The sequence below is a fragment of the Oncorhynchus clarkii genome, chromosome 18, assembly GCF_045791955.1.
Source record: "Oncorhynchus clarkii lewisi isolate Uvic-CL-2024 chromosome 18, UVic_Ocla_1.0, whole genome shotgun sequence".
In the NCBI taxonomy this organism is placed as follows: domain Eukaryota; kingdom Metazoa; phylum Chordata; class Actinopteri; order Salmoniformes; family Salmonidae; genus Oncorhynchus; species Oncorhynchus clarkii.
The window spans coordinates 38,769,909-38,796,410 of record NC_092164.1 but is presented as its reverse complement, the minus strand read 5'-3'; the positions used below and the strand labels follow the sequence as shown (position 1 = coordinate 38,796,410).

At 44.3% G+C, this 26,502-nt stretch overlaps 2 protein-coding genes across 2 annotated transcripts; both read left to right on the top strand.

Moving 5' to 3' along the window:
* The first annotated feature begins 1,501 nt into the window (after nucleotides 1-1,501).
* Nucleotides 1,502-12,713, top strand: LOC139373440 (uncharacterized). Its single transcript, XM_071113931.1, has 9 exons — nucleotides 1,502-1,669; nucleotides 3,404-3,462; nucleotides 3,823-3,843; nucleotides 4,008-4,280; nucleotides 4,588-4,887; nucleotides 5,097-5,384; nucleotides 5,653-5,831; nucleotides 8,880-8,978; nucleotides 9,266-12,713. Exons 1-9 carry the CDS (start codon nucleotides 1,620-1,622, stop codon nucleotides 9,656-9,658), a joined length of 1,662 nt encoding a protein of 553 aa, XP_070970032.1. The 5' UTR covers nucleotides 1,502-1,619; the 3' UTR covers nucleotides 9,659-12,713.
* A 2,680-nt stretch (nucleotides 12,714-15,393) lies between these two features.
* LOC139372620 (transcription factor 19-like) lies at nucleotides 15,394-19,270 on the top strand. Its single transcript, XM_071112391.1, has 5 exons — nucleotides 15,394-15,547; nucleotides 16,007-16,169; nucleotides 16,843-17,482; nucleotides 17,736-18,708; nucleotides 18,919-19,270. The coding sequence occupies exons 3-5, from the start codon at nucleotides 17,224-17,226 to the stop codon at nucleotides 19,223-19,225; spliced, it is 1,539 nt and encodes a 512-aa protein (XP_070968492.1). The 5' UTR covers nucleotides 15,394-15,547; nucleotides 16,007-16,169; nucleotides 16,843-17,223; the 3' UTR covers nucleotides 19,226-19,270.
* Nucleotides 19,271-26,502: the final 7,232 nt, after the last annotated feature.

Below are 26,502 nucleotides of genomic sequence, written 5' to 3'. Positions count from 1 at the left end.
TACTCTGGACAGTTCTGACTCTGTGGACAACTACAAATACCACGGTGTCTGGTTAGACTGTAAACTCTCCTTCCAGACTCACATTAAGCATCTCCAATCCAAAATTAAATCTAGAATCGGCTTCCTATTTCGCAACAAAGCATCCTTCGCTCATGTTGCCAAACAGACCCTCGTAAAACTGACTATCCTACCAATCCATGACTTTGGCGATGTCATTTACAAAAAATCCTCCAACACTCTACTCAGCAAATTGGATGTAGTCTATCACAGTGCCATCCGTTTTGTCACCAAAGCCCCATATACTACCCACCACTGCAACCTGTATGCTCTCGTTGGCTGGCCCTCGCTACATATTTGTCGCCAAACCCACTGGATCCAGGTCATCTATAAGTCTTTGCTAGGTAAAGCCCTGCCTTATCTCAGCTCACTGGTCACCATAGCAACACCCACCCGTAGCACGCACTCCAGCAGGTGTATTAGCCAACACCTCCTTTGGCCCCCTTTCCTTCCTGTTCTCTGCTGCCAATGACTGGAATGAATTGCAAAAATCACTGAAGCTGGAGACTTGCAGTATATCTCCCTCTCTAACTTTAAGCATCAGCTGTCAGAGCAGCTTACCGATCACTGTACATGTACACAGCCAATCTAAAAATAGCACACTCAACTACTTCATCCCCATTGTTATTTATCTTTTTGCTCTTTTGCATCCCAGTGTCTCTACTTGCACATCATCATCTGCACATCTATCACTCCAGTGTTAATGCTAAATTGTAATTATTTTGCCTCTATGGCCTATTTATTGCCTTACCTCCCTAATCTTCTACATTTGTACACACTGTATATATATATTTATATTGTGTCATTGACTGTACGTTTGTTTATGTGTAACTCTGTGTTGTTGTTTTTGTCGCACTGCTGTGCTTTATCTGGGCCAGGTCGCAGTTGTAAAAGACAACTTGTTCTCAACTGGCCTACCTGGTTAAATAAAAGTTCAATTAAAACATTTAAAAAATTAAAAACACAGCATGGTAGCAACACACCATAATAACAACAACATGGTAGCAGCACAACATGGTAGGGGCACAAAACATGGTACAAACATCATTGGGCACAGACAACAGCACAAAGGGCAAGAAGGAAGAGACAATACTTCACACAAAGCAGCCACAACTGTCAGTAAGAGTGTTCATGATTGAGTCTTTGAATGAAGAGATTGAGATAAAACTGTCCAGTTTGAATGTTTGTTGCAGCTCGTTCCAGTCGCTAGCTGCAGCGAACTGAAAAGAGGAGCGTCACAGGGATGTGTGTGCTTTGGGGACCTTTAACAGTATATGGTCTGATATACCATGGCTGTCAGCCAATCAGCATTCAGGGCTCGAACCACCTAGTTTATAAAGGGATATCATGCAGAGCCGAACCTCCGGAGTCCGGATTCTAACGAAATTGCACGAGCTCCACCGATCATTAATAGACCACAAACCGACACCTACCGAGGCTCTCCAGATCATCCCGATTCGTTACACCATTGAAGTCCCTTTATTTGACGGGTTGGGGGTGAGGGAGAGGGGGACGATATTAAGAAGAAAAAAATAATAATTTAGCAGAAAACCCTACTTCCTATGCCCCGCCCGTCCCATCTGCTGTTTTCGGATCCAAGCCTGTCTGAAAGGTATTTACCAGCATCGAATTATGATTCATTGGTATCTGCTCAGTTCTAGCGGTTTTTTATTTTACCGGGAAATGTATGGGTTAAATTTGACAGTTTTTTCGTTTGCTGGCTGGTATTTTGGCTGTTTTTTTATGCATGTCTAACAGCTATATCCAATATGCGTGATTTAGGGCGTGTTACCGGTAATAACGCAGCAGAATCGGGTAGGATGACAGTAATTACCTTCATCTTCACCTAGAACACATTTCACCTAGAACACACATTTTAAAAAAGCATTATTATTTTACATGTAGAGTATAGCACTTCCCATAAACAAAGGCTAATAATAGAAGATAGAAACGGGGACAATGACTATTGTTGGGCACCAGGCAGCATTTCATAGGCTACTTATGCTATTTGGGAAGGTTGAACGCCCTCTCTGCATCTACAGATTGTAGCCTATATCCTTACAATGAACACCAGAACAAACTATGAGGATGGTTCGTCCACCCCTCTCCCCCCTCAATCGTTTATGTAATTGATGAACGAATGGTAGTTCAATGTGAAATTGGTGATTCTTCATTATTCGTTTGATGTCCTGCCCAATGCGTTAATGCGTGGACACCCTGCCTGGACACCCAATCGTTACGCTTCGTAATTAATGGGAACGACAGATGGCAAATGTAGCATAGTCGCTGAGCAAGTGTTTGGTATGATCACATATTCACTGTACTGAAGAGAGAATACAAATCCACACGCGTGACAAAAATCCTAACTGGAGCGAGGAGGAGTCTCCTCTATGTCTTTCAGATTCCTCAGAGCAATATAGTCATCATCATTACAACAGTGTTGGGACAGCCCATGCAGCGGAGCGTGACACACCCTTGTCGCACCACCGGTGTATAAGACTGCACACTGTTTTACTGAGAGATAGCACAAGAAAGAGGATGCTGCTCGCGCGAGAGTGTGTAGTGGAGGAAGAGCAGCACGGGGATGTCAAACTGATGATATATGTGCGAGAAATTGGGGTGAACAATTTCAGCTCTGAATTTGTTAAATAGACTCCTGACCTTTCAGAGTTCTGATTGATGTACATTGTTATTGCATGCGACAGGCTCAAGGCAAGCTTCACTCGAACGTAGATTAGCATCCTTCTTCTCAGATACTAAAGACAACCCATTGTAAATCATTTGCTTTCAAAACTCTGGCTACACTTTGATTGTCCTGAATATGAGATGCAAATAGGGAAGAGCTAGTGCTGTAATTTCTTAATTTATGCCGCTGAAAGAGACAATGCTTGCTAAACAGCACTCTTGTGTTCTTTCATGGTTGTAAGCTAGATCTTTGGAGCCACTTAACTCCTTCTCCTTCCCATCTCCTGTCACTGTAAGCAGAATGGTGGGCTGAGCCTGGGCTCATGTCCACTCTAGTCTAATGGTGGTCAGCCTCATCATCATACAAAAGAGCTGACTAATGCCCTGGGGAACTACAAGCCACTCCTGTTAACCTCAGGAAATGATGTCAATACCACTGCAGACACCTTGTTTTTTTGGGCTTTTTTTTCTTCAGTTACAGTAGAATTTACTGGGAGTACATGATTGAATATGAGCTCTTCATGTCCAGATTGAAACTACACCCTATTATGTTTAGTGAATCTTCATATCTCTACATGCATGTACAATAATTAAATCCATATTTAGATAAGCAATATCCTGCTGTAAAAAAAAAAAAAAACTTTTTATTTGGTGTTTTCAGAGATTCAATCAAGATGAAAATAATTGGTGTTGCTGTGTTTGGAGCCATGTTCTGCACTGGTAAGTATATTGGAGAATTAGTCACCAGGGATTTAGGTTGAGAGGTTGAAAGAGCATAAAGCAAAGTTTGACACAGTCACATGATTACATCAGATTTGATTCACATGAGTACAAAATTGCTAGAGTCATTTATTATCTGTTCCTTTTCCCCCTCATTAATTTATGGAGGGTTTGATGTTGTTGACAGCAGTTCTATTTTTGGCGGTGAGAATCTAGGGCATTTACATTGCAAACGCTTTGAGATATTTGCCAAGTTCTGTGGTTTCTCTTCCAGCAGAACAAAGCATTTCTAACTTCTTGAAGGATCTTTGACAAAGAACATAAAGTAATACTAAAATAAACCTCTCTTTTACTCTCCAGTTCTGACTGCTTCCCTGAAAGGTAAAGTCATGCATGATCTACAGTTTATTCTGTCTATGACTGTCAAAACCTGAAGATTGAATATGAATACCATCACTAACGTTTCCCTGATTCAGACATATTATTCCTTATACTCTGGAGTCCCCTTATCAATCTCCACCCTCCTTTCCATTCTCTGTCTTCAGTCAAAGAAGAACACAGGATTGCTTTTTTCGGCGAGGATGTGCACATCCCACTCCCATCCCTAGACAGCACTGAGGTTCTCTTCAAGCCCGCCTCCAATCCAACCGCCGAGGTGGTCCTCATGAGGGACGGGCGGGTGGTGGGCCACCGGGCCCAGCTCAACTCCCTCAAGCACCTCATCCTGGAGGATGTGGGGGAGGAGGACGAGGGCATGTACGTGATCAAGAACACCGAGGCGCCTGCCGATGTCAAACACATCCTCCTCCTCGTCAGGGGTACTGTTCTTCCAATCACCGTACAGTTAAATAATCTTCTGTCCTTTTTAAATTCTTCTAACTTTTCTTCTAACGTTGAAATCGACTTGTTTGTAACCTCCTACTTATCGGGGTTTATCCAATACATTCACTGTCTAAGATTGTATTTCTTAGACGCAGATATCGATCTAAATGAGAGTTCCTTGCATTTTTTTTGGCCTGCAATCGATTACGATCACTGTTCTGATGCAAGTGCAACTGTATAGGAATAAAATACTCCCCCTGAGCCCAGAGTGACAGTACTGTGCCGTTGTGTGCTCCCTGGCAGATTGCGCGCTGGAGCAGGTGGTTAAGTACGGTGAGACATACCACATCCCGCTCAGCGACATCTTGGGCCCTATCACCCTGGAGTTCAGGCCCAGTCAAGCCCAGGCCAATCAGACCACGGAGCCACCGGCGGTGGTGCTGCTCAACCAGACTTCCATCCTCGCGGAAGAGTACAAGGGCCGTCTGAGTGTGTCCGAGAAAAGGGTGACTCTAAGCATGGTGCAGGGGACAGACGAAGGTAGCTTCACCGTACTGGACCGCGACGGGAGGGTCAGGAGGAGGTCATGCCTGAACGTGAAAGGTGAGAGGAGGAAGACCACAGTCCGAGAGGGAGTGGTCAATGCCAGAGATGGAAGGGAGATAATACTTGATCCAGGGGTTTTGAAATTGTGGTTAGTGGTGTGGCCAAAATATGGTAAACAAAGCTTGAAAGACACAGGCCAAGGTAAGAGCAAAAACAACTATTTGACAACTTTGATCCTTTTTTTGTCCCGCCCCTTTGTTCCAAAGAGCACCAGAACTTTGTCCACCTATCATATGGCAGTACTTTGAAGATCAACCTGTTTGTGGACCACACCAAAGTCAACCTCCTGTACACTCCAGACTGGGACCGGAAGGACCGGGTCATACTGGAGCAAGGAGAGCTGGTGGTGCCGTTGGACCCTTCACTGGACGGCAGGCTGACTGTAGAAGGCTCCATGTGCATTCTGGAGAGGGTCCGGTTCAGTGACACAGGGCTCTTCAGAGTGACAGACCTGTTGGGGTTCCCTGTGACCAACATCTACCTGGAGGTAGAAGGTAAACCGTGGGTTGTCAGAGAGGAGACTAGGGCTTTAGCATATGGATCCATGTATCACCCCTTTTAATGGTCTTTCCTTTCTCTTTCTCTTTCTCTTTGTTATTGTCATCGATCGGACTGTCTATTTCACTCTATTGTTTTCATGTTGGAACTCTCCACATTCACCTCCCCCGTCATCCCCCGTCATCCCCCGTCATCCCTGTTCCTTTCCTCCTTTCTGCCTCCTTGTCTTCCCTTTCCTTCCTCCATCCTCCCTCTCTCTTTTAGCTTATAAGTTACCCGCGCTGTATGTTGCAATCCTCTCCTTACTGGGCTTCCTGGTCCTCCTCTTGCTGGTGTGCCTGTTCTCCTGCCTGACCAGTGTGCGCCGTCGGGCGGAGAAGGCGAGGCAAATTGCCCTCATCGCCCAGCAGGCGGGCAAGGGGGATGGAGACGCATTCGTCAAGGTAACTCACCCAAAACGCTTCCTCAACAGGGGTGAACACTTCAAGACACCACGATGCAACCCTTTTACTATAGTTAGGCAGCATCTGATTTATCAAACCTGTGTGCTATTCTCATGTCGAAACACCTACATTCATGAACAATTATCGGCCATTGTCTCTTCAAGAGCGCAGTTTTCACGTTTTGGTTATTCATGAGTATTCTGGAACCATGTTACTCTGATTGTAAGCCTAATATCCTCGTAGAACATAGCACACTGCGACAATGGCCCAATATGATTCCAAAATGAAAATGCTGTATTGCTATGACACAGGTCGCAGAATGCAAAGTGATTGTTAGAGAAATATTGGTGATGGTAACCCCTCTTAGAGGGATAGTGAGACATATTGGATTCCTTACCCTGTAAGCAGTCTATGTACAAGGTATGACGGCAACCCATGCTTTGGTTTAGTTTACCTGGCCGCTGTTTCAACTGCTAACCGTTTAGCATTAGTGGCACGACTCCAATGCAAGTCCATGCGAACAACATGAGTATATGTCCAAATCATCCTAAAGTATCTTAAAATTGGTTTTGTAGTTACTTAGAGATGATTTGGACGTGACAATGTTGACGTTGTTCCCATTGACTTGCATTGGATTTGTGCCACAAATGCTAAAAAGTTTAACAAAGCTAAAGCATGCGTTGCTGTCATACCTTGTCCATAGACTGCTTACAAGGGTAAGGAAAACAACATGTAATTCTGTAAAATGATCACTTTTAAATATGGTCAAAGAAAGATGTCAGTGGACATCTAACTGTATTTGTGAGTGTTCGTGTGCACCTTCGTCTGTCCCACTCTCTTTTCCTTAGAGTGCATTCCTGTGTTCGTCTTTTAGTCTCAGATATATAGCTTTGACTACACTTAAGGCCCTAATTTCCGTTTGTTAATTTGCTGGAATTCACCATGGAACAAAACCTGCCTGCCCATTGTCGGATTCCTGGATGTGTGGCGCTTTGAATCACACAAAATGAGATCATCCACATATCATTAGTCATCACTCTCTCCACACGGCAGATTCCATCACAGTGGCCATTTCAAGTGTTTTGTCTGCAGCCCACAATGTTGCCGTTGTCACACAATGAGATCACACATATATCATCGCTCGCTCCATATCGCAGAACCCATCAGTGGCAACTTGAAGTGTTTTTTACATTTGCAGCCCACAATGTTGCCATTTTCCCCCCATCATCTTTATCTCAATCCTTATGTGTTTGGTCCACCCAATAGATGTCAGCCTAATTACAAGTTTGGGGAAAATCTAGTTAACGATTTGCCTTTGGTTACGTTTCTCCCTCTTAAAGGAGCCTCCGACGGAGCCTCTGCTTGGTGAGAGAACTGTGTTCTGGCTTCATTCCGTAGTGTTAAGTGGATGAATCTGTATTGGTGTTTGTACTAACGCTCTGGGGATGGTCATAGCGTCACTATGCTGTGTGGGCCTCCTACCACCGTCAGTGATTATTTGTCTGTGCCATCCATTCCTCACCCTTCCCTCCTTTCGCCAAATCTCCAAGCTGACAAATAACTGCAGTTACTCATTCATGATAATTCATGATAACTGCAGGCATAGCCTCAGTGCAAATAAGCATACAGATGCAGCCGTCCAATACGATTCAGCTATTCTCAAGCACACATGCACATATGTTGTTGTTCAGGGGGGGGGGGGGGGGGGGGGGGGCAGAGTTACAAGGTAAACATGTATTTATGTGTATGTGTGAGTATGTGCTGATTTGTGCGTGTGTGAATCTACTGTGCGTCTGTCTAAGATCGGGGCAGTGGCGATTAACATATCAATTGGCTTGGTGATACTGGACTAGATCTACCACTTGTTTTCTTGATTATATGCAGTGGTACATGCAGTGGTACATATGTCCACCTAGTTAGTGGCACACTTACAGTAGCCTACATGCAGAGTATACAGACATAATGTGGGTTTAGGAATACTGTGGAGATGAGTTCATAGACATGAATTAGTGCATCAAATAACTACTGTACTGTACATCGAGCAAGAGCATTAGGCATTATGAGATCATGTAGTTTAAGAGTACACACTGGGTGGGTTCTCTGGACACAGATTACTCCTGGTCTAAAACACATGCTCAACGGTGAATCTCTGTTGAGGATGCTTTTTAGTCCAGTTACAGGCTTAATCTGGGTTCGAGAAGCCGGGCCAATTCAAGTACTGTAGTAATTATTCAAAGTATGCGATACTGTATGTCCAAGTAAGATTGTATTCTTGATTGCCAAAAATTTAAGGGAACTCTATTGCTTAATCAGCTACTAGCCCAACAGACATTTGTGTCAAAGCTGTGCCATTTCTGTTTGTTTCTATTTGTCTGTGTCTACGTGTGTGTCTGTGTAATTTCTGTACACCTGATGCTATACATTTTTGTGTTTGAAAGTGGTGTACCGTAGATAACTTACATGTATATATTGTGACATGATGTGAGGGGCCTCAACTGTTCTAATTCCCCTGTAAGGTGTTTGCTCTGGAGGCTTAGACGACACTATCAATATGCAGCGAGGCTTCATGTCCCACTTCATTATGGATTTCTGGAGACTAGGTCGACAAAACCTGGACAGCCTGTCTGATTGCCTTTGCGCTCCCCACAGCAGTTTCCGGAGCGTTTCCGACATAAAAATCGATTGATCTACCTCATCTCTCGCTCTCTCCTGACATACACACTAGAATGCGATTCCTTGTCCCTCAAGAACGATGGCTCCCCGAAGCCTGCTCCTCTAAACCTCCAGGGTGTTCTTTTCACACCAACAACTCCAGTCGCTCAACTTGTCACTCTATATATATATACACACACCGTACGATCTTATACATCGATATAAGAGCTTAATGTGCAGTACATGTACATTTTTTCCCCGCCAACTCCTGTTTACCCGTATGTGTTTTTTATGACGCGCAGTATACATGATGAAGTGAACCTGTGATTGCTACTGTAATGTGTGCTTGCCGTGGTTTCCTGCTAAAATACGACCCTCTTGTGCTGTTGTTGGTAGGTTGTTCAAGAGGCCTATACGCGGTTCGCTGAGGAGTCCACTTTGACGTCTACGTGGGACAACAGCAATGCCACTGAAAGCACGGAGGTCACTATTAAGGTAAGCAGGGCTCAGGGAAACATTATGGGGTGGGAAGTTGCCTACCGGTGCGCGTGTTGAGTTGCAACAGAAAAACAGGTTCCACCATTACAATTGCAAATGTAATTGTAAAGACAGACATAAACAGAAATACAGGGGGTAATGTTTCCATAAAAGGCTGAAAATAACCTCCATGCCAAGCAGTACCTAAACGACATTTGCAGAAACATCATGAATCATTCATGTTCTTTTTTTTTGCTTACCCTTTCTTTACACACCCCTCCCCCCACACAACTTTTCTTCCACAGGGTCTGGAGGTATCTAAAGCAGGCCGCTACCACACTCTCTCCTCGGACAAGAACTTCCTGGAGATGAGCGACTCGGGGGTAGAGTTCAACTCCTCCGGCCTCCCGTTAGACAGCGAATACGAGACGGACGTGCCCCAGACCTTCACCTCCCACAAGCTGCTCCTCAACAACTCTGACAGCGTGGCAGCCACTGTCATCCCAGAGGGAGATCAAAGCGCCAACCGGAACCCCGACTCGGCCATGAGCCCCAGCCTTGTGACCCAGGCCCGCTCTGAGGCCGACGCCCCTGAAGAAGACCTGATGGGTGACAGCACGCCAGAAATGACATCCAGGGGCGCCGAGCTGGCTGGAGGACTTAAGGCAGCCGACAGTGTTGCTGAGCCTGGCGATTAAGCAAGCAGCCCATTGATTCCCAGTGCCACCGCAGAGAACACCATCACCTGAGAGCACCTGCATTGTATTCCTAAAAGTCAGACACAAACCACCGGACACCCTAACAATCTTTACTCTTCAGCCTCAATTACTCCCCCACACACACAGACACGACCCAAATCCCGATCACTGCTTCTTTTTTTTTAACCTAAAGCTACAAAAAAATACTTGGTGTAAAAATAGCCAGTCTAAATGCGCTAGACTTTCTAAAGAGGAAAAATACAAGAACTTAGCTCATTAGAACACATTAATTCTGTGCATACAGGAAATGCATGTGTAACGGTGTTAAGAGCTAGGTTGAAATGTCGCGGATGGAGCCATCCACTTGGCACCTTCTGGGTGGCTCAACCCGTTGGAATGTTGTCAAGGAGGGCGGTCACGTGTGTTGTGAAGCAGAGGATCACTAGTTCGAGCCCAGTATGTGGCAGTTGGACTGTGGAGGAAGCTAAGCTGTTAACAGCACACTGACCCCCGTTACACATGTTTTTAAATTAGACTTAAAGCTAGAATGTATCCTTAGCTGGCCCAAGAGGGAATTGATAGTATTAATTACTGATAGTACTAAGTATTAAGAACCACAGACTCAGAGATAATATCTAAGATAACTTGGTGGACTAAGGGAAAATGCAAGATTAAAATGTCCAAAAGGAACGAGTGCACACTGATATCAAAGTAAAAAATGTTTTAAATAATCCTGTAAAAATGTATCCCAGATTTCCTATAATGACAAAAATGACAGATCTACAACATATTTAATCCATCTTTCTTATTAGCATTGAATGTCCCTACCACTGATACTATGTATGTGGGGCCATAGACATAGCAGCAAAATGTATGACATAGGCCCAGGGTAATAGACCAACTTAATTTTACAAATAAAATTGTAATACTAGACTAACAAAACCAATAAAGACAACTTTATTTTCTAAAAAAATATTGGTAAATAACACTTCTGACAACCACAAGCCCATAGTTTCTGACTTAGGCCTATACCGCTACAATTTCATTACATGACAGAAATTACAGGCAAGGCTTTGGCACCAACTCAGAGAAAGCGCTTGTCTCAGCATATAGCCTCTATAGAGAGCTAATTCTTGATAACTGATACAAGCCTCGTAGATTGAATAACACCATGCTATGCAAGAAAGCTTGTAGTGTCCCTGGGCATGTAACAACGTTTCCAAATCTCTGCCACTTTTGATGACATCATCCAGTAAAACACATGTTTTAAACATCCCTTAGCTTGCAACACAAATGACCCGGAACTAATACAACGGCAACTTCACATCACTCCATTTTGAACCCATCTACATAAGGGCATGTTTCTCATTACAACCCCAGCCACTGCAGAAAAAGCCTTGGAACAGGGACTTCTGGTTGGAAGGGACCTAAACATTTGGATTGTTGCCCTTTAATAAAGACAGACTCGGGAGTGATAAGATGATGAGGCAGACCTATTGACAATGAATGACCTGCATGATGTCACCCTTCCTTCTTTTTGTATCCAATTGGTAGTTACCGTCTTGTCTCATCGCTGCAACTCCCATATGGACTTGGGAGAGGCGAAGGTCGAGAGCACGTCCTCCGAAACACAACCCAACAGCACTGCTTCTTGACACAATGCCCACTTAACCCATAAGCCAGCCACACCAATGTGTTGGAGGAAACACCGTACACCTGGCGATCGTGTCAGAGAGCACTGCGCCCGGCCCGCCACAGGAGTTGCTAGAGCGCGATGGGACAAGGACATCCCTGCCCGCCAAACCCTCCCCTAACTCGGACGATGCTGGGCCAATTGTGTGCTGCCCCATGGGTCTCCGGCCGGCTGCGACAGAGCCTGGACTCAAACCCAGAATATCTAGTGGCAAAGCTAGCACTGCGATGCAGTACCTTAGATCACTGCACCACTCGGGAAGCCCCCTTTTTTCATTCCTATTTTGCCTGACTCCACGGCCCAAAATGAGTGCTAAATTGATAAATGCTAGCGATTAAGCCAACTTTCCTGACAGACTGAAAACACATCGCTTACTGAGATTGGCGCGCCAACAAAGCCAGCAAAGTTATTACGATTCAATGCACTTGCCGCTGCATTCATCAAAGTCTTTATGGGAGAAGGTTTGCACATTTCCTTTCAACACATTATGTACTGTCAGATTCATTTATTTGAACCAAACATCCCACCCAGAATCTCTAAACGACTAACAGTCGCTACTTCATCTCAATTCAGTACAACATTTTTTCAAACGCATTGTATTTCAGATGGGTGAGGATGCACAACTAGATTATAAGAAACAGAACATGATTCTTAATCCAACATCGTGGTTGCTGAACTGTTGAAATTTCAAGATTATTGTATTGTCTTAAGTCCTATGAGAATTGTACTGTAAAATAGGCCTAATATCCCGGATCTATTCAACATATTCAGTCTGAACAGGAAAAACGCAGAAACCGTTTGCCAACCGTTCAGATAACATCAGTGAGAGATGTCCGTTTGTCCATTTGCTGCAAATATATATTGCAAAGTCATCCACCATCCATTTTCTTCAGTAACACTATATTAATACACACATTACAACATCTGACAAACCATTCCACTAAGGATTCCCATTGGTTTCAACTCTAGTCCAATCAGGTTCGGCATATTATTAACGAGGGCATTCTGTATGTCGATAATTGGTGTGTGTACACATGATCATGTTAAAAAGGTCAAAACAAAGGGAATGAAGGGGTGTAACAGTCCCAGGAATTTTGGGACGCGGCATAGCTGTTGTTGGGGGACAGCGTCTGCTAGCAATATCGCTACCTCGTGTTGTGACCGATTTAGGATGTCTGTGAGTGGAACTCAACTGAGTAAGGCAGACATGATTGGTGTCTGAAAGAAAAAGCACAACTATAACATGAGAAACAGTTAAAAGTATAACAAAAATGTTCAAAATGAATTGAATTGCAGCTGTTGTAAATAACACTACCGACAAAATAAAAAGTATGATTCTACATTCCTTTTTTTGGTTGAAAATTAAGGTTAAATTGTTTTTAATGCAACATGAGAATGCGTAAATAAATATCTTACGTGTAAATTCATCATATATGATGTAGCTACTTGATCGTTGCTATTCTATCGGCTATTATATTGGTTTTGTAAAATATAATTTATTTATAGATTTGTGTTCAATTGGTGTTTCATTTGCACTAATTATTTAGAATTGATGACAACTTTGACTAAAGACAATGTAAAATCCACCTTTAAAGCTATCCCTTTCATATCAGGTAACAAGCTACTGAATCCATAGTCTGATGAGGTATATTTGACCCATTCCTATTTTAACTAATTAAAGGGGGATTGCTTTTTAATTGAATCTTGAGCAATATCTGCGCTTTAGCACTGAAAAACAAAGATATATATATCTAAAAATCTTACCTTACAAATCTTACCCAAAGCTCACTTTCAAGCACTCTTGTATATAGCTGAGATATATTGCATGTGTATAGCCAATACTATTTCTTACTGCAAAGTTATGCAATATTTTATATCCCTGAGTTGGGTAATTTATCCTTTCACTAAGTTCACAGTAGTTATACTGATACACGTAATGTAGGAGATGCCTTTAGACTGAGTGATCGAGGAGACATAATAGCAGTAAAATGCCTATTTTTCTGTCTCTTGTTCTCTTCTCTCTTTTGCATCACACATCATCTACCTAGAGTATCACACGATAGTATCCGAACCTCAGAATGTTTTTGGGAAAATGCTAGACATGCTTGAACATTTCATAAGAACTCTTAGTATCACGACTACTTTAACTAATATTACACTTTTTTCTTCTTATGCAGATAACTGCTGTCAGCTATAGTGTACCCAAAAACTACTGCTGCATGTTGAGCCGTAGGTTGCCTGTGAGACAGCAGGAATACTGCCATATTTAAATTGCAACTTAAATACTATCTTTTTGGTGTCTGTTCATGCAGTCAAAGAGGTATTCTCATTGTCAATATTACTATGGCTCAGACTGGAATAATGTACACGTCGCCCGCAAAAGCCATTACAAAATCACCTCTGCAATTTTCACAATGATTCTATTTCCTTAATATTGATGTCAGCCAACATGGTATGTAAAACAAACGGTCAACCAGAGTTGAGAGTAAGTCTGGAGTGACTTTATGCTATATACCGGTAGAAAACGTGGGATTTCGGCAACAAAGTATGACCATTCATTACAAAGTAATTCATTATTAGTAGTATTTAGTATTCAGCAATCTATGTCCATTTGATCTACTTCAGGGTTGAGTTCACAAGGCCGAAGTCCATAGCTGAATTCAGCTGAATGGTATACCTGGCAGGTTTATTTCAGGTACCTTGGTGGGAAAAGATGTCAGATGTAATCAGGAAAACTGCTTCTGAAAATGAAATGATGCGTGCTAACCTTAGCTATTATGATTGCATTTTATTGTTTTGTTTAATTTCAAATGAATTACTTCCCAAACTTGCCTGTTAGGTTTAAGTCCAGAATTCATACTGTTGGCTCTCTAGCTATATTATCGTTGACTTTTATAATACTTCGCTATCACGTACGAACAACTATGCCCTTGTGTGCTAGAATTAACCGTTTCGAAAATGTTATACTTTTGGCATCATGCACAGAATTTTTAGGAATATTTTTGTTCTTCTGTAATGAATGAGCAGTGTCCATTAAAGGATTTTGAAGAGACAGATGGAAAAGGATGCCATAATTGTGTCTTGTGTCAGTGCCATATCTGCAATAATATTCTTCCAATATAATGAAAATACTGAGCTGAGGTAAACTCATTAGGGAACATTCTTAGCGTAGGAGGGTTGGGCAAGTCATTTCCATAATGAAGTAGACCTAGGGCCTACTGGAGGTGTGTCTACAGATTGTTACACCAGATGATGTGATATAACCAAAGATTGTTGGTGTCCATTGCTGAATGTTATAAGCTTGCCTGTACAAAACTTCACCAACAATCTTTCTACTAACCTGCATTTGGTGATGCTCTTCTTTGTTCTCGATTCAGGAAAACAGTTTATGAAGGAAAACTTTATAAAATGTCTGTATCCAGTTGCAGGTGGTTCTACAAACACCATATAAAACTCCGGAAGATAGTAAATACATGTTTTGTATCGAGTGAGATATGCTTACTGCATGCATCTGTTTTAGTCGCCCGGTCACCTACTTCTACGTGTGGCCATGTCTCATGTATAAGAAATTGTTTTCCAGAATCAAGAACAAAGGGAGTTGCAGATTAGATGCAAAATCTATGGCGCTGTTTGGTATAGGCAAACCTGTTAAGTTCAGTAATGGACACCAACAACCTTTGGTTATATCACATCATCTGGTGTAGTAGGCCTACAACCTGTTGCTACTGCAGGTTCTGCAGTGCACTGTTCTAAGGTGGAAGCCACGTGGTATGAAACGCTCTAAAAACCTTATCAATTTATTTTTCTTGAATCATTTCCTGTCTTAATTACAGGAAAACTCTTAAATCAACCGACACCATAGCCTGTCAATTAACTAACTACCTACCTACGAGTCACTCTGCAGTGACTGAGTTTCATTTAAAACTATGCCACAGCTGTGAGTGACAGAGCAGAGGCGGGCGGAAATGGCGTGAATCAAGCGCAAGGAAGCCTGGATGGCGCGCCAAATTTCAAAGGACTTCCTGGGGGAAAAGAACGCGAAAATCTCCGTTCAGCAAACAACGACGTTTAAATTGGACATAAATTATCAAAAGACTAAAGTATATAGACAGTTTGAAACAATCGGCGGCGTTAGCATCATATTTAGACAGTGGATAAGAGTTCAAGTGCGCCAGATTCGAGCCACTTTTGTGGAGGTATGACTTTCAATGTGGATTACAGGAACTATCCGGCTGTCTACGCCTTGATTGTGAAATGCTTTTTCCCAAGTAGTGTATTTTGACATCTTAATATGATGCGCTTAATATGATGCGGTGTAACGATGGTTTAGTTGGTTGACATTTGCATATTAATCTTGGCAACTATTCGTTGTAATTTAGCTAGTTACCTAACAAAAGTGATTAACTTGTTGTCCACTGCTTTGTCCCTGTGCCATTTCACCACACGAGCCTTGTGCTACACTAGCAAATCAGCAGCACTGTCAGGCATACAGTAACGTTAGCTATTAGCTACATGCCGTTATGAGCGTTCACCAATATGATGCACATTGTTCTACGAAAAACGAACAAACTGCAAGGTCGTACCTAGATTTCAACTACATGTAAACGTCTATTTTGATGCATTTTTAAAATTTATACAACTTTTCTGAGGTGCAGCTATGGGCAACTTTGATGGGGGCCACAATCTGAACTCATCATGAGAGGCCACAGTGATCAGGGCCTGGCCGTAGCCTTTCTGCAATTCTGACTGACATCATAAGAGAAACTGCTGATGCACAACCACATTTCGAATTGCATCGGTGTCTTCTAACTCTCAACGGTAAGCTGAGATCCCGATTTGAGTTCCTGAAATATATTTTTGGAAGTGTGTGTGTTCGTTTTTGGAAATTGATCTGTGGGCCTACAAAAGCTGGGCCCAGGGCTGCCAGATAGGGCAATAGAGCTGGGAATTGCCAGGGACCTCACAACACAATACTTAGGTGCCAATATCATATGTATTGTGATTCAATGTTTCAAACATATTGCTCACTAAATGTCTTCTGCAGAGAGCATGAGAAAATTGGCTTTGCTCAGTCGGGGAAATAAGTAATGAAAATAGGTTCATGTTTAAAAAGATGGAGAACAAGCTATAGGATAAAAACAATACTGTACCAGAGTTTTGGCACCGGTCCTGCCGACTAGCGCTAGCTAACACTACCTAGCAAAAGGTAGATGTACAAATCGATACTTGTAGTCAAAGTATCGACATGATATCGTCCAAAGTAGTGATATAATATCGTCCAAAGTAGTAACTATCTACTTTTTTGCTCCCCATCACTAGGCAATAGGATGCTAAATTGCCATCAATCCATAGATTGTCACTTGTTAAATATGAAATGGTCATAATTGATTATATTAGCAATATAAACAAGTTAACTATCTATGGTGTCGACAGGTTGAGTGAGTCATATGGGCATGCTGTCTTACAAACGTTCCCTCTTCTGTCTTTTCAGATTGAACCACCTCAAGCTGCCAGCACTAGCTCCCAGCCTTTTACTTGTCGATTTATGAATTACTTAGCTTAGTCAAATGTACACGGCCTTACAACTGATATTTTGGTGACATTACTCAGCAAATAACCGTGCAGGTTATAGATTGTATACGATATGTTTGACTGTTAAAATGAGTTTTAATGTTTAATCTGTTCAAATTCATTCAACATTCAAAATTCATTCAACAAATTCATTCAATACTAAGAACCAAGCTTTTACCAGCATTACAGACAGATTTTTTTGTTAGCACTTAAGTCAGTGAATGTGATATTTAAGCAATGGAAAGCTCTATGTAAGAAAGTAGCTGTTACTGACTGGGGTGGGGATCGGTTAGTCGCGGCCATGCTGTCCGGCGTCCAGCCGTGTTTCCAGCTGCTGAGAATCGGCTCGTCCTCTACGGATTCAGCCCGGGACCTGTACACGTTCCGGCCTGCGCTGACCCACTCCGTGTTCCGGCTGGGCCGTGAGGCAGAGCTGTGTGACGTCACACTGGACTCGACGTCTGTGTCTCGGATCCACGCCGAGCTGCATGCTGAGAGGGAAGCGGAGGGAGCAGCCGAGGGGGGCTGGAAGGTGCAGATAAAGGATCGGAGCAGCCATAGTGAGTTCCACACCATCCCACATGATTACAGTACACCGTTCTTCGAAGAATCACCACCAGAGACATTAAACTGTGATGTAGTCTATGATGTGTCTGCCATTCTATCTTTGGGAGGGATTTAATATTTATTTTGTTAATTTTCTTGTAACATATATTCTAGAACTACACACACTTGTGTTTCGTTTCCTTAGGTCTCATTCAACTCTTCTACTAGCCTTTCATCTGAGCTTTCTTCTCCACCTTCCCATGCCAGGTACCTGGGTGAATGAGGTCCGGCTGCAGCCAGGTGTCCAATGGGAGCTCTCAGATGGTGACACGCTCACCTTCGGAGGCCAATCAGAGAGAGGAAGCCCAGAGTTCTACTTCCTCTTCCAGAAGGTTAGCGTGCGGCCGTTGGACTTCGACGCCATCACCATCCCAAAGGCCGGCACCTTCTCCTCCGACCTGAAGAACCGAATCAGAACGAGCCTGGACCGCAAGGCGGTGGCCAACTTGGATCTCAACAGGGCGACCGTCATTCTGAATTCCATCGGAAGCCTGAGCAAGATGACTGGGACTCCTTGGACGTTTAAGAGGAGGTGTGACGGCAATATCACAGACGCAAGCTCCACCTTCTTTCCTTTTACATCCTTGATCCCGCCCTCCACCCCTCCTCCCTTTCCACCCACTACCTCTGTGGTCTCATCCAAGTCACTCCCGCCCTCATCCAAGAGCAGGCGCAAGTCAGCCCACACTGTCCTTCTGGAGGATGACAGCTCGGACGAGCCCGGGAACCACCGGAGAGTGAAAGACGGACCGAGTGGGACGAAGAGAAGGCGCCTCTACAAGTCCGAATCTGAGGGTTTCCACGCTCATTTACCCAAAACGGACCAGGATGTACGACGCCAGTTTGAACTGAAACACGTGCCTGTGCCCAAACCGGTCGCAAACTGTCACACCATCGTCGCTAACGGCAAACTCAATCATGTTTCCTTCAACATCAGTCAGAGGCGGGAGATTGACCCAAACAATCAAAGAACTGGCCCAAACGTCTCTGTGTTTCGCCAGCAGCATATTTTTCCGCCGCCATCCTCTGGGCGGGGAAGGCAACGGGCTCACAGCGCCCCAGTTTACTCCCCTGTGGTGGTGGGAGGAAAGACTTACACCCTGGGGTCTCCATCCTTGAGGATCTGCAAAGAGGATGGAGAACGGGCAGGGCAGTTTGCCAGATTTCACATCACCTCTGGGTAAGAATGCCCTCGTGTGACGGCATCCAAACTACAGTGACTTTGCTCTATCATATATGACTATTTCTCATTGTACATTTTCCTTCTCTGGAAACGAATACGCTCCGTTCTCACGTCACATTCTCAAATATGTATTTTTTTGTGTTGTATAGTGAATACGTTGAAAGTCGAATGTGACGCTCACACCTCGCTCTTCTCCCTCCCTCCCAGCAAGCTGCGGGGCAGACCAAGGAAGCACCCTCCTCCGCGGCCCTCCCTTCCCCCTCCTTTGTCTTCCTCCTCCTCGTCGTCGTCCTCTTCGAGCTCCTCGTCGTCGTCCTCAGAAGACGAGGTGGAGGGAGTGTCCCAGGGGGTGGAGCCATGTGCCGCACCTCGCTGCAGCCTGCCCCAGCAGGACACGGTGCAGTGGGTCCAGTGTGACGACTGCGACGCCTGGTACCACCTGGACTGCCTGCACCGCGACCGCAAGAACCTCCTGCTGGACCCCAACGCAGACTTCCACTGTGGCTGCCGCTGATACAGCAGGAGTGGGTCACAGACCCCTACACCAGAGTGCACTTAATGTCTTAATCATACCACAATGAATTATGGGGGGGGGGGAATACATGTTATTATTGTATAATGGGGATTGTATGATCAAAATAGATGTTGTACAGTGTTTGTGGAGGTAAAAAAAAAAAGTTGCGACTGAGGCTCTTATGAACAGTAGGATGGGTCTTGTACCTAATGGTTAGAGGCTGCCCTTAACTGACATGTTTCAAAGTGCTCATCTAAGCTCGCTCTGACGCTGAGCAACGGTTTGAGGAATTACAATGAAAGCTTGTACTTGGGTTAGCGCTGGTAACCCCGGGGACTGATATGAACTGAACTATTTTAGCCGCACACAGGCTACTCTGGTGGACAGTACAAGTCTCGAAACGAGTTGGCTGACAGTGACGGGCTGCAGGTTTTCTAACTTCCTGTACGAAGCACTTTCATATTGGGTTGTGAATAAACCCTGCTGTTGATGGGGCTAGATGAAGGTGGTATTGGGAGAATTCGCCAAATTCTTATCTGCCGTAACACAATGTGCATCGCAATGCTCTCATCGCACAATGGGATCTGCTTGAGCTTGATTCTATCCCGTGCGGTAAAGATGTCCACTCAAAAAAAGATGAGCGTGGGTTTTCTGCTTTCATTCTCTGTTGTGTTGATGCCGACTTTATTTTGTTCTTCTGTCTGACGACTTCGATTCATATATCTAACGATGTATCCGTATCGGTCCAAAACACGACGAGATTTCAGCTGTGGAGCAGGGACTGCTTGTTCCCGCCCTACTATAGCTCAGCAGTTGCTCCTTCAGGATCTTGATTGGCTGACGTAGGACGGCTGGAGTAAAAGCCGGCTCTCCAGGAAGGAGGGTTTGCTACACCTGATGTATGGTCACAAAAGACTTCACGCCGTCTTCACTTTGATGATTATAAAGATCAGCTCGCGGGAGAGCGTTACAGTTTGGATGTTTTCTCAACGTTATTAGGGAAAAAATAAAATCTATTTAAAAATGTGTTGATGGAGTATATTTTCCATCCTGTAGTTCACAAGTCCGTCTGTTCGCAGTGAGTCGCATTGAGAAAGTATAACGCACACCTGTTGTGGCTATTGAATTACCAGGTGCGCGGTTTAAAAAACGGTGCTAAATTGAAAAGGAACTTCAGCACACTGGTGATCTTGACGCAGCAGCTTCACGGATTGAATTGATCTTCTGCGGAGCATCAAGATCACCAGTGTCAGCTTCTTTTCAATTCACCATGATATTATCAATGACTCGTACTTCGGCCCTCTGGGGGTACATATCCATCTGGTTATGGCTCTGGGTTGTGAGTCGTGGTAACGTTCTCTGTCCTTTCTAATAGCTTTTCATCCAGATTTTCTTTCACCAATTGGAGTACGTCTCCTCTCGGGTTAGTGAGGTGTGCCCTGAAGCCCTGGTTAATGTGATACCAAGTCAGATCTCTGCAGACTGCCTCAGACGGCCAGGGGAATAGATTATAGAGCTGCCCGACTCTCAAGGGAGAGTATAACATTGTCTGTGTTTCCATGGCAACACTTTTTTCGGCCAGCCACAGCAACAGGCAGTGTTAATTCTGGGAACCTTGGAGGCGATTGGAAATTAGATGGTAGGGAGGGAGGAAATCTATTTGACTCGGATAATTGTAGTCTGAGGGAAAATGCAGCACTGTTATCGGGAGGGTGGTAACGAGAACATGGAGCTGAAAAGCTATTTCACATTGTTATTGTTCGTTACCAGCAGAGGGCTGTCTTGTTCTTTTAAGTGAACTCTATGGCTTTTTGACATGGCTTAAAAGTGTCTGGTGTAAAACTACCTGTCTGGATATATTTATGCAGCCATTCCCAATTATTTTCAATGAAAATCATATGTTTTCATTACCCAATTCAACGAGAATTCAATATCTTTTGAACGCATGCGGGTGAGAAGTTACTGCGTGGGCCAAAATAGGCTTGGAATGGATGGATTGCAGTGCATTTATTGCCACGGAATATTGTCAGACACCCCAGACAAACTGAGTTTGGCCCGTATGTGCTCTGGTTCCTGAGAGGTGTGGTGTGACTGACACACAGGCTTAACCAAAGCCTAATGGGATCACTGGAGCAGCCGCCACTTCCCCCAAGAACCTGTTTCTGCCCTCAGCGCAGGATATGAGACGCTTACTATTTCCTCCCGACCCCCATCCTGACCCTGGTTTGGTGGGCTTCCAGAGGGGAAAACCTTTTTACTCACTAGTACAGCCTGAGAGGTAAGTGCCTGGAACACAATGAGCGTACTGTTCATAAGCCTTGTGTTTCAATTTAATGAGTGTATCAATTACACTCAGACAATATTAATGGGCCATGGAAATGAATGTCTGATAGGACTTGCTGGGTTATAATGCTTGCGGTTCCAAGTTGCAACTCTCTCAATAATGAATAAAACATGACCTGTAACAACAGGTTATAAAAGTATGATTCTAGAAAAGATTTAAATAAATCACTTTTGGTAGAACCGAGGTGGGCAATGGTGGGCAATGGGATAGAGTCCATTCATACATTCATGGCCCTGTTTCGAGCTGACCAAAATTGTAGTCAGATACTTAACTTGGGATCGAATAAGCCTGGAACACATATTAAACATTTTATAAATCTGAGGTGTTGGGTTAAATGCAGGAGACACATTTTGGTTGAATGCATTCAATTGTACAAAAAAAGGTCTCCCCCTTTTTCCTTATCCTTAATATGCCAGTTGTAGGGGGATGGTCATCGCACATGACCAGGCTTTATGTCGCTGATAACTAACTTTGATGGATGGCCCTGGTGTCAGAGGGAGGGGAGAGTAAGTGTAGCGGTAATTGGACATGCCACTTTAATGGCAGCCTATCTGTCATTAGGCTCATCAGAGAGGGTTTAACACGCTGCCCAAGCATACAACACACCCTGGTATCACAGCATGTAATGAAATGACCAGTTATTCCACCCATAAGAACACATATGCTTAGGATCAAACACACACAAGTTTTGTCTCACAAACATGCGTGTGCGCACACACACACACACACACAGGCCATCACTCACACGCCATCACTCACACAGCAGCATCTCACAGTGGGTGGCATGCTTCATTCTCTGAACTCAGTCCACAGGTGGTAAACAGAACAGCCATCAGTCGCCAGTCTATCCTAATCTCTAAACAAATGGGACTACATCTGCACGGTAATGTTTGAGTGATCTGGGGTGTTGAGGTTAACATCACAAGAGCAGTTCATTATTATTCTAATCAATTTGGCTATATCAACCCTCCAGCGTCTTGGTATTTGAGTGATCTGGTATTTGAGTGATCTGGGGTGTTGAGGTTAACATCGCAAGAGCAGTTCATTATTATTGTGAATCTCACAAACAAGATTGTATTTAACTGCACCTACGGGGGTCTGTGTTGGAGAATTCTGGGGTCATCAAAACAAGGTTGTACTTAACTGCACCTACGGGGTTCTGTGTTGGGGAATGCAAAAATAAATTGTCTTTGTTATCATTCCACGGCTCCCACCTCACCTTCCCACAGGTCGCACGGCTATTTCTCAGTGGATGAAAGTAAATGGGGGCAATGGCAGGTGGCTTTATTGTGGGATGTGAAGCAGTGCCCACTTCGTCTTCCACAAGGGCAAACTGCTGTTGAACTACCCAATTACGTGGCACACGTTCTCTAAATCCGCTGCTTGTAATGAAGAAAGCGAAAGCATCCTCCCAGTAGGCTGTATCAGATCTCTCTCCGTAATTGATTTAAGTCTTTTACGTGATTGAGTGAAGTCTATTGAACTGCCAATTATGTGATACACTTGCTCTGCCTCTGCGCCACTGCTGACAGTAAATTAGCGTTCTTGTCTCAATCAAATCAAATAACATTTTACTGGCCACATACCCCATGGTTAGCAGATGTTAATGCGAGTGTAGCGAAATGCTTGTGCTTCTAGTTCCGACAATGCAGTAACAACCAACGAGTAATCTAACCTAACAATTCCACAGCTACTACCTTATACACACAAGTGTAAAGGGATAAAGAATATGTACATAGAGATATATGAATGAGTGATGGTACAGAACGGCATAGGCAAGATGCAGTAGATGGTATAGAGTACAGAATATGCATATGAGTAATGTAGGGTATATAAACAAAGTGGCATAGTTTAAAGTGGCTAGTGATACATGTATTACATAAAGATGGCAAGATGCAGTAGATGATATAGAGTACAATATATACATATACATATGAGATGAGTAATGTAGGATGTGTAAACATATTAAGTGGCATTGTTTAAAGTGGCTAGTGATACATTTTTTTTATACATCAATTACCATTATTAAAGTGGCTGTAGTTGAGTCAGTATGTTGGCAGCAGCCACTCAATGTTAGTGGTGTATGTTTAACAGTCTGATGGCCTTGAGATAGAAGCTGTTTTTCAGTCTCTCGGTCCTTGCTTTGATGCACCTGTACTGACCTCGCCTTCTGGATGATAGCGGGGTGGATAGGCAGTGGCTCGGGTGGTTGTTGTCCTTGATGATCTTTATGGCTTTCCTGTGACATCGTGTGGTGTAGGTGTCCTGGAGGGCAGGTAGTTTGCCCTGGTGATGCGTTGTGCAGACCTCACTACCCTCTGGAGAGCCTTACGGTTGTGGGCGGAGCAGTTGCCGTACCAGGCGGTGATACAGCCCGACAGGATGCTCTCGATTGTGCATCTGTAAAAGTTTGTGAGTGCTTCTGGTGATAAGCTGAATTTCTTCAGCCTCCTGAGGTTGAAGAGGCGCTACTGCGCCTTCTTCACAACATTGTCTGTGTGGGTGGACCAATTCAGTTTGTCCGTGATGTGTACGCCGAGGAACTTGAAACTTACTACCCTCTCCACTACTGTCCCGTCGATGTGGATAGGGGGGTGCTCCCTCTGCTGTTTCCTGAAGTCCACAATCATCTCCTTAGTTTTGTTGACGTTGAGTGTGAGGTTATTTTCCTGACACCACACTCCGAGGGCCCTCACCTCCTCCCTGTAGGCAGTCTCGTCGTTGTTGGTAATCAAGCCTACCACTGTAGTGTCGTCCGCAAACTTGATGATTGAGTTATAGGCGTGCATGGCCATGCAGTTGTGGGTGAACAGGGAGTACAGGAGAGGGCTCTGAACGCACCCTTATGGGGCCCCAGGGTTGAGGATCAGCAGGGTGGAGATGTTGTTACCTACCCTCACCACTTGGGGGCGGTGAGGGTAGGTCCATTCCCAGTAATTGTTTTTGCTAAGTCTATATGAGATGGGAGTAAAAGGCCTACTATTTCACATGGCAGAGGGGCCAAGCAGCGAACATGAGTCAAGCACAAGGGATGTAAAAACCCACAGGCCCTCTCACACTGGGAGAATGTGAGGAGATGAAACAGGATAATTTCTCACCAGACTCACCCATCTAGCCAGTCAGCCCCTCACTCAATGAGCTCTCCACCCTTTAATCTGTCCACCGAACATTGTCTTCACCCCTGGGGAGCCGGTTTTCTATTTATGGAGCAGTGTTGAGCGGACGTGAGACAATCAGAAAGTGCCTTCCTGGCGTTGCGTTTGTGTGTGAGCTGTGCATTGTAGATGAGGAGTGGATGAGCGAACACACAAACAGGAAGCGGGTGACGCCGTACGGGGAACAGAACAGATGCACAATGATTATGGGTAAAATGGCAAAATATGGAGAAACAAGACGGACCAGATGCAACAACGCCTTCTAGGAGAAGCTCTCTCAGCATGAGGTCAAAAGCCTACACTTTAGGTGAGACAAATGCCAACTCACAGAAGCTGTAAAAACACACACACACACACACACACACACACACACACACACACACCCATCCATATGGGCTTCAGTATATATTCACAAACACACAACTACCACCCTTGTGCCTGAAACTCAAACCCACACAGTTTCTTAAATCCAGCAACAAGCGTACTGGAAATAAATGAGCAGGGAAAACACTCATTAACTGTAAACAAAGTCCACGGTACTAAACTAATGAAGATATTCACGAGTCGGAGAACACCAAGGAGAAGGTGGCGGAGACACCGAGAGAGAAACAGATAGAGAAACGAGTGGGAGAGAGAGAGGATGAGAGCGGGAGGGGAAGAAATTAAGAATATTTCAGGAGGTGTGAGAACACTTCCTCCCTGGGGCTCCATGTCTCTCTAGCCCTTTAATGTCTTTAATTAAAGCGAACAGTATTATCTGCTGCTCCCTTGGAGTGCGTTTACCAAAGCGACACTTAGCTACAGCTCAGCTAATAGGGGAGGGGAAAGGGAGAGGGGTAAACTCTAATGACGGAAGGGAAAGAAAGGGGGAAGACGGAAGTCATATCGAGGGGGAGGGAAAAGATGGAGGGAGGAGGAGGGAGATGGGAGATCAACGCTTCAGAAAATGAAGGAGGCTGCCACCGGCTAAGACGTACAGCGCTTAAATGTGTTGCTCCGGCTGATACACGATCACATTTAAGCGACAGCTTGTTAAATCGCTCTCATTCCTCTGAGCCGATCTCTGGCCACAGGGGCAATTTCTCAAATGGCACGGAAAGGGTCTGACAGAGAGGGGGAGACGGAAGAGGCCAGTAAACATTAGATGCATTTACTGTAGTCATCTCTTTTGATGACATGGTTTTACCAAATCAACTTTTTGGTGGGCAGTTAGTTTCCCCGGAGATACTGTAGGCATGGTGTTTCTGTTGCTCTGCGTGTCACAGTAGAAGGACTAGTCTTCCATTGAAGCCTCCTTGCAGAATGTTGGGTCGAGCCATCAGTGCTGCCAGTCAGACAATTGGCAGAGCTTTGGGACAGATAAACACATTATTTTATTAGTTGAAAAAGATTACCCATCGAACAGTGCAATATTTCAGTGTTTACAGTTCACGAGCAGAACTCATTTCCAGTGGTAGTTGGAGGTATTAACTTTGTTGTTTATGGACCCCTTGGTCTCCATGGAGATAACCCCAACACAAACCCTAATAAACCCCCAATAAACCCCAGGGCTGAAGTTAAGCATTAAGACCCTTTTGACCTACATCTGTACCGGCTAGATGTGGCAGATGATATGGCCAACCCAATCTACCCTTCGTTGAGTGATGGTGAACATTGCCTCCATTTTGCTCAGGCACAGCTCTGGCCCCCTGCCGTTTGCTGTTTGCGACCCCCAATCACAGCCATGTCAGCAGGCTCCTTATCGTGATGGACAGCCACCTCTTACCCACCGCTCCATG